This window comes from Zingiber officinale, chromosome 9A (genome assembly GCF_018446385.1).
Source record: "Zingiber officinale cultivar Zhangliang chromosome 9A, Zo_v1.1, whole genome shotgun sequence".
NCBI lineage: Eukaryota > Viridiplantae > Streptophyta > Magnoliopsida > Zingiberales > Zingiberaceae > Zingiber > Zingiber officinale.
Window position 1 is genome coordinate 69,940,155 of NC_056002.1, and position 8,898 is coordinate 69,949,052.

The 8,898-nt window shown below is 36.5% G+C and overlaps 1 protein-coding gene across 1 annotated transcript; it reads left to right on the top strand.

Moving 5' to 3' along the window:
* The first annotated feature begins 2,980 nt into the window (after positions 1-2,980).
* Positions 2,981-5,537, top strand: LOC122019259 (pentatricopeptide repeat-containing protein At2g29760, chloroplastic-like). Its single transcript, XM_042576748.1, has 6 exons — positions 2,981-2,994; positions 3,849-4,072; positions 4,194-4,270; positions 4,405-4,753; positions 4,829-4,919; positions 5,009-5,537. The coding sequence occupies exons 1-6, from the start codon at positions 2,981-2,983 to the stop codon at positions 5,535-5,537; spliced, it is 1,284 nt and encodes a 427-aa protein (XP_042432682.1).
* The last annotated feature ends 3,361 nt before the right edge of the window (positions 5,538-8,898 follow it).

The following is an 8,898-nucleotide window of genomic DNA, read 5'->3' on the forward strand; positions in this document are numbered from 1 at the left end:
GTCGCAGGGTTGCACCGACAACTTTATTAGAATCTCTACATGAGTGAAAGCATGTAGTTAGGTAGATGAACAATGCGTAGGGACATTAATTATCATCGTAGTGAAATCGAAATTCTAGCATCTCTCACCCCCCAAATCTAACTTCACACTCACTCACTTATGCCCCCTCTCTCTTTACTCTCTTTTCCCTCTCTCACTCTCTTTCTCTCAACCTTCTCTCCCTCTCTTCAATCTCTCTCGTTAGTTCATAAGCACTAAAACCAACTTTCTACCGTCTAGATAACTTACTTTGTGATATCTCTAATGTTTAATCAACAGTCCATATGGATTCGATAATCTTTTAAAACTCAACCCCAAACCCCTCCATTTTCATATCAAAACCCTTTACAATAGCATTCAATTAATGTTATTCTAAGTTATCCCCTTATCATTATATTCCTTGAGAGACGATCCGAGTTATCCCTATACCATATTAGTATAGATGTGTTCGGTAACTTTAATTGTAATTTGATACACCCAACAACGACATCAAAATTTGATTCAAGCACTCTGTATGTTGTACTAAGGTGTTTTAGATATGTTCTTAATGTATGGTAAAGGGGGAGAGAATTAAAGTTAAGCAAAATAACTTAAAGATCAACGAACTTAAACTTAAAGTTATACATAAATTTAGAGGGAGGGGTCAAGTTAAGGGGGAGAAAGAAAATGATCAGTGCCTAAATACTTGACATTTTTTTCTTCTCTATATTTCCACTTAAATTATGTTGTAATTTTACTTAAGTTTAACCATGTTGTCAAAAAATAAAAAGTGAAAGATTGTTGGTGTAAGAAGCATCATACGATTAAACATAAGTTTTGATGTTGGCAAAGGGTCAAAGTTAAGTCATGTGGTATTTTAATTTGTTATTCAAATTTACAGGAAAGCCCTAGTCGCGGTTCGGCAAGTGGAAGTCCTAGTTGAACGACAAGGAAGTCCTAGTTGGAGGGACTAAGCAAGGAAGTCTTAGTCAGAGGGACTAGACAGGAAGTCTTGGTAGATCAAGGACTGTTAGTATTATCCCTAAGAGTCAATTATGAGATAATTATGCTTATTGGATTAATGAATCATTGGATTAATAACTTATTGGGTTAATAGTTAATCCAATATATTAAATCCAACCCATTAAGAGGATAATATGTAGATTAATGAAGATTAATTGGTATCATTATTGGAAGAAGCCCAAAAGGTAAATACTCTTGGTATTCCTTGAAGAACATAAAAGACCTTTCGAGTTCATTTTTCATAAGTGACTCTTGATCTTCTAATATTCTTCTTCCTCTTCCTATAGCCGAATCTTATTTTTGACCGAAACTTCTTTGAGGGGTTGCTAGCACAAAGGTGTTTCTTCTTCGAAGTGAGTTCGTGAGACGAACAGGAGAACATGTTTGTATGGATACCATAGAGGCACGAACACTTGATCGTGCTAAGATCTGCATCCAAAGAAAATTTGTTGTCGGGAGTTCATGTTTATGCAACAAAGGTAGAACTCTCAATTCAACTAATATATGATTTCCTTCGCATAGATCTTCTGGAAAGGATTTTGTTGTTTATTCCACTGCACTTATATTATTTTTGCACTCAAGATCCTTACAAGGACATCGGACAGGAAGCCCGGGGGTCGAGGACGCTAAGTAGGAAGTCTAGATGGGTTGATGACCGAAAGTTTAGTAGAAAGTCCCGAGGGTTGAGATCAAGTTGAGAAAAAGTCTAAACAGGTATGGTGGATCACGTTTTGGCACTAGGTAAACTCTCTTGATTAGAGTAGTGAGAACATGCTCTCGGAAGGAGAGCAATAGACGTTGGTCTAATCTAAGGTTTCACAGGACACCTAAAATTGACATCGGACAACTGGAAAGCTGTCAATCATAATTTTATTATGCCTATGCTAACACTATGATGCAAGAAGCTAAAAATAGGAGCTAGCTAGAAATAAGGAACTCCAGGAGCTCGGAGTGGATCCAAGTGACCGGATGTTCGAGTGCCTCAAGTGATCCTGGATTGCTTGAAATCTAGCCTGCTTCTAAATGATGTGGCACGTCGTGATTGGGTGGTGCACATCAGCTTCCAAGCACTTGGGAGGGATCCAGACGCCCCCGGGAAGGGATAAAGCTGCAACGAAAAAGCTTCGTTCGCATGGTTCTATGTTAGTAGTCCAAGCTCCTGAAGTTGGATAACTCACCAATGGAGATAGATCGGATAAGCTAAGCTAGGGGCACCTGAAGCTGGTCTAGGCGTCGAGAATCATCTTTAAAAGAGGCTTCGAATAGCAACTTCAGATTATCCTTGTGATGCCTTTCTGCTTCCATTCTGTGTCAAAGCTTCGACAACAACGACATCATTCGAAGAGCTATTCTTCACATCTTTGACTTCAAAATTTTGTTACACTCAAGCTTTCAACGATGCAATAACAACGCGACGCCGCTACGAGCTCAAATGAGCTTAGCATTTGGTAATGCTTAGTTAGTGTCATTTTGTATTGATTTATTTCTTTTTGTGCTAAAATATTGTAAGGGTCGGTAAATTTGTTATCGAAGCCCATCATTATAAAAGGAACAAGCCTTCTTCTCTTTTTGAGAAGAAGGTTAATAGTAATTACCCATCAAAAGTAGTCAAACTGACTATAGACCTTAGAGTCGTAGCCATGAGGTTGTGAATCAAGTAAAATCAATGTGTCTTCTTATTCTAATTTTATCTTTTCACTGCACAAATTTGTTTTTCGAACAATTTTTCAAACGTATAGTAAGCAAGCTATTCACCCCCTTTAGCGCTTTCTCGATCCAACATATCATTGATGTTTATAGCATAGGATGAAAATTTTTCAACAATTTCGATTAATGTGCATATGTTTTGTGTTATATTTCAATCTAAGATGTTAAACTATGCATATTCATCGAGTTTCTACAATGAGAAACCTTTGATTTCAAGATTTTATAATGAACAATGGCAAACTCATGGTAACGACCGTAGTTTTTTGTAAAAACGTTGCATTTGATATGCAAAATGCCTCACAACATTATAAGTAGTCCACTGATGCACTCGACTGTTGTGTGTGATTCATATACAAAAGGTTTAGCAATCGACTACAACACTTGATTGTTGTGTATAGGTCGAGCATAGTAGATTTGTTAGTTGACTATGAATCTTGTTTATTGTGCATGAGATCACACTACAACAAAAATGTTAAACGACAACACCACAAAGATAATGATTTTAGATGAAACTGTTGTAAATTTGGTAAAAGACAATGGTTTTAGATAAAATCATTGTCTTTGAGCTCTCATAAAATACAAAAGACAACAGCTTTGTAAAAAACGTTGTTGTTGAGCAACTTTTTTTTTTAAATCAACAACGCATTTTACAACGGTTATCTAAAACCATTGTCTTTAATCACTTTTTTCGGGGCTACAACAACAGTTTTCATAAAATCGTTGTCTTTGACTTTATTCATTTCGTCATTTTTCCTCTCGTAGTTTTGCTTTCCCCCCTCTCCGCAAATCTTTTTGGTGCCTTGTTTTTCCCTTCATGTTCCCGAACCCTAAGTCATTTTTCTTTCCCTCTCCTCGTACAATCTCTTCATGCCATCCTGGCGACCGTGTGACAAGAAGGGGTGTCGCCTCCGCTGGATCTTCCTCCACAACAGTGTAATTTTCCTTCTTGATTGTGGCGATTTAAAGACGAGAACAAGCTGAAGAGAAGAGGAGGCCTCGTCGCTGCTCCGCTCCTCCCGCTGTCTCCACTCAAGCCAAAGGCCTCGAAGGCTTTCAAAGAGGGTCTTGAGAACCAAGACCTGAATCAAGTCGAGCACTAGGAAAAAGGTAGAAGAGGAGAGGGAGGAACCGAAGCCGGATAAACTACCACCTTGTCTAAAGAGCACGATGTCGGCCAGGAATTTATTCTTCGGGAAAGACCTATTGAGCCAGATCTCCGAGTTCTACCACGAGCTCAAGAGAATGGCGGTTGAAAGTAAAACTCCCATTGAAGAAGAGGCCGAGAAGGAGGTCAACAATATAGCTGAAAGCCCTCAACAAGATAGCAAGCTTCTGATCCCAAAGTAATCACACACCAAAACTCTAATTTTCTTTTCTTCATCATTTTTCTCCTCATCATCCTAAAAAATTCTGCAGCAAACTGAAGATTGTGATCGAGAAATAAGCATTTCCAAAGGACGCCAGAGCAAATCCTCCGACACCACAACGTTTCCCTTCCCCTCGCGGAATAAAGAACGGAAAGGCTATTGCTAACGGATGATCCCCTCTCAACAGCAAGCCGGTGAGCGATTACACTCTCTCTGAAATTAGTAGAACGTGATCAAGAATGTTATTGGATATTTTTGATCCTAATGATTCTTGATTACGCTTGATCAGGAAAGGGCAGTTCTTCAAGAAGGTTGCAGCAATGTGTCTGCTGCTGGTGATTCTGGAGGGATTACAATAGATTTGTTCTGGTTTCTGAAACCTTGTTCTTATCTTTATTGTCTCTTTTATGGGATATGTGTTGCACAGCTCCATGCTCAGCTACTCATCACCGGATCACTCTCTCACTCCCCGCCCACCACTTGTTTGCTGAAATGCCTCACAGAAGTCTCCTCCACCCCGCACTACTACTTTCTCGGCTTCTTCTCCCGAATTTTGGATCCTTCCACCTTTCAGTGGAACACCATCATCTGGGCCTATTCTTCCTGTCATTTTCCCCAAGAGTCCCTCAATTTGTTCCGTAAAATGTGTCAGAAGAGCACGACACCCGATGCCTACACATTTTAGTTCATGTTCAAGTCCTGTGGCCTTGCAGGCTCGACCTTGGAAGGGCAAATGGTGCATGCTATGTTTGTCAAGCATTTTCCTGATTGTGATGCATTTGTAGTGAATTCTTTGGTGTATATGTATGTACAACTTGACTACATAGACGCTGCCGTGATAGTGTTTAGATCGATCGACAGGAAAAAGTTGTATCATGGACGACGATAATCAGGGGACTTGTGAAATCTCGATTCGTGGATGATGCTCGGAAGCTATTCAATGAAATGCCTGTGAGAAAAGTGGTTTCTTGGACAAGTTTGATAGCCGACCATGCTAAAGATGGAAGGGCTTCAGAGGCCATTAGGGTGTTCAAAGAGATGATGTTTGAGAACGTCGAGCCAGATACTATTGCAATGGTTGCAGTCCTATCGGCATGCGTACAGTTGCAGGATCTAAAATTGGGCAAATGTCTTCATCAGATTGTCATCGACAAGAGAATTGGTGTGAACAACAATCTTGCTGTTGCACTAATCAATATGTATGTAAAAGGTGGAAGCATCAAGTCCGCTCGTCATATCTTTGATTCAATGAACAACAAGATTACACCAGCATGGAATGCCATCATCGATGGGTACTGTAAGATTGACAATATTGACATAACTCGATCCTTATTTGAGAAAATGAATGCTCCTGATATCATCTCATTTAACTCAATGATCACCAGATACATACATGGAGGTAGACTTAAGGAAGCATTGTAGTTATTTTCAAAGTTACGAGCATCTGGCTTGCAACTTGATAAGTTCACGGTAGTCAGCTTGCTCACAACTTATGCTAGTTTAGGTGCACTAAGCCAAGGCAAGATCTTGCATGCAAGAGTGTTTCGTAAAGCAGGATGTGTATCTTGTGATTCTCATAAATATTGCAATTTTATTTTTAATAGATTTTTTTGACAATTTTATGAAATTTATGCATTGATTATTTGTTTTGTGCATAGATGTCATTGGATTTTGACTATCATCGACCCTTATGTGGAGGTGGTTTATTTGCTCGATTCACTTAATCATCGCAATCGTCACGAGGACTGGAAATATGTAGTGGATATGAGAGTACATATTTTTTTTAATTAAGCATTTAATTTATTACTCATATGTCCAATATTGTTGTACGAAGGAGCTTGAAATTGTTCAATTCGAATAAGGAAAGGAAAGGGAAAAAGAAGCCTATGTGGGAAGTCATAAATATTTCTATATTATATATATACACACATATGTCTACTCATGATTAATTAAAAATAGTTATATGTGCATTATTCGTTGACAATTTTTTTGTTAATATAGGGTCCTTGTCAACCTGATGCAAACACAATATGGGTTTTATGTGATGAAATTTATGAGAGAAATTTTTGAAGGAAATGCCACCAGCAAGAAGGATTCACTTTTCTCAATGGTAATATTTGACATATTCTCAATTTTCTCAAATAATTTTCTTTATTTTATTTTGCTTCTTCATTACTGATTTTTTTTACTAATATAATCTTGTTTTGTTAACCGTTCATGAAAATAATTAACTCTAACGAAGAAATTGATGAAGTATGATCTGAATGAGCGCAATGCGTACTAGACTATATCATTACTAGGTATAAATTACTAGACTTTATAATGGATTTTTTTTTTCATTCACCGAATTATCTTCTATAGTAGTATTTATTGGAGATCTTTAATTTAGTAAAGTATATTGATTACACACAAATAGTCAGCTTTGATACGACAAACATGGGAACCATTCAAGTCATGAATTTGAAATAGTCAAATTATAAGCTTCACCTCTGTTGTATTAATTGTTGTTGTTGTACCACACTAGTATATGGATGATGGTAGGGAAAAACTCAAGCAGGCTGGATAATGATGTTACTTCTATGCATAATGTTTGTTAAATAAATCTGAACGCCTAAATTAGGTCCTTAGAAACTTTTCTGATTTTGTGGGTAAACAAACATATATTTTTCCAAAAAATGATAGCAGGTAGGCAACACCAGCTAAGGAGTTTTTGTTTGTTTATTTATTTATTTTAAGTCTCGTGTACTACTTATCATGCGTCTCCTTGCTGAATTTGCTTTTATGTAGTTCTTCTCATTTCTTCTTGTATTACTTCTATTTTAAGCTATGCACTAAGAATTTGTTTAAGTTGAGATGAAAGATAAATTGCATTGTATACAACCCTATTGTGTCTTCTTGTATTCTTCTTCATAAATTGTATCTTCTTGTATTACTTCTCATTCTTATATTACTTTTATGTGCTGCTGCTAATAGGTTTGTTAAAAAGACCTATTATGTATGTCATGTTAAAGGATTATTACTTCACTTCCATAATGCAATAATTCAATTGAAATGTCTATTGTGTCGGTTAAAGGATTGTCTTTGAATAGTCAAACCATATAATTAGGTGATATTTCTTCTAAAGACTGGTTTATTTATGTTTTCTTCCAACTTCTTGTAAGCAAATTTATTCAATATCACGAGACATTGAACAATGATTAATACCATATTGTGATGATGAGTTTTTACTCCTGGTTGCTTGTCATACACCACATCTTTTTTCCTGAGTGTTAGACAACAAATGTTGCTAGCTGCATTAGATTTCTTCTCTTACATAATGTGGGATACCATATGCCAAAGACTTCTTACAGAGCTAGTCATGGACAAGTATGTAATGCTTGTTTACTTAACAAAACCAATGTTCTCCATGTTATTTTGCCTACATGTTAGTATTAGCCCGAGTACCAATTATGAGATAATTGTAAAGGACTCATTTTGTATCATATTTCATTATTAATAAAAAAAAGGCAAAGTTGGTTATTATATTTATTTCAAATCAGTGTCGATTGAATAAGTATAATAATGTCCTTAGGTAGTAAGTTCATATCTACAGCATATTAATTAGTTGAATTGATAGTGAGATATTGTAGATATACATAGAACACTACTCTTAACTATTCCTAGTCAAGCATTGATATACAGGATAATATTAATGCGTTGAGACTAGCATGTAGGTCAACGGATGACTTAATCTCACAAGTCATGGATATGAGATATCAGGTTGACACATGAGTATATATTAGAGAATATATACTGAATGGACCGCCATGAGAATATTTCATGAATCATTATATGAGTGCCATAAACATTCTCATGTGACTATTGGTATGAACAGTCCTTAGACCTGAAGTCACTACGGTTCCCTACATAAGGAGTTGTGTACTTTGGTATTGGCAAATGCCACCTGTAACAAGGTGGACAATAAAGTCGATCACTGGGTATATAATGAATTATGCGGAGGGATGTGAGAGATGTAGATGAGATCTATCCCTTCCATATGATGAAAGTGATATTTGTGGACCCCTTGATTAGTAGGATACAAGAAAGCATGACCATGCTCAAATAAGTCAATATGAGATATTCAACTTATTTGATGAGTGTGTCTACTTAGAGATCAAGAAACACAAAGGTTGATAAGAGGATGACACAGTCTATGCCTCATTGATCAATCTAGATATCAAGGATAGAGGGACCAAGTTATACAAGATAATAGCCACAGACAGGTTAGGTCGGATCTTGACTTTCTCGTCACTTAGATAGCAATGATGCCTTGCTAGATGCCATTCATTGCTTATGTATCTAAATATTAATTTGGATACATTGCCAACGTTACGAGAACCTATTGGGTCACACACAAAGAACAAGTAGATTTGGAGATGAGTTCATATGATGAATCATTGGATTAAGTCTAATCCAAATTGGATTTATTGAGTTAGACTCAATTGGATCTAATTATTGGATTAAGTCCAATTCAAACTAGACTCAAGGAGTCAATTCAAATTAATGAAATGTGATTCATTGAATTTGAAATTGCATGAGATTAATTGAGTAAGACTTGATTGAATTAGACTTGAGTTAGACTCAAGTGAATTAGACTTGAGTTAGACTCAAGTGAGGATTAATGGAGATATTCATTGAATTTCAAAATTAAATGAATCATTTCATTCAATTTTCGAAATTGAATTTAAAATGAGGAGTTTCAAGTGTGGTCTTTAATGGAGTGTAAATGCTCATTAAGGCTCAT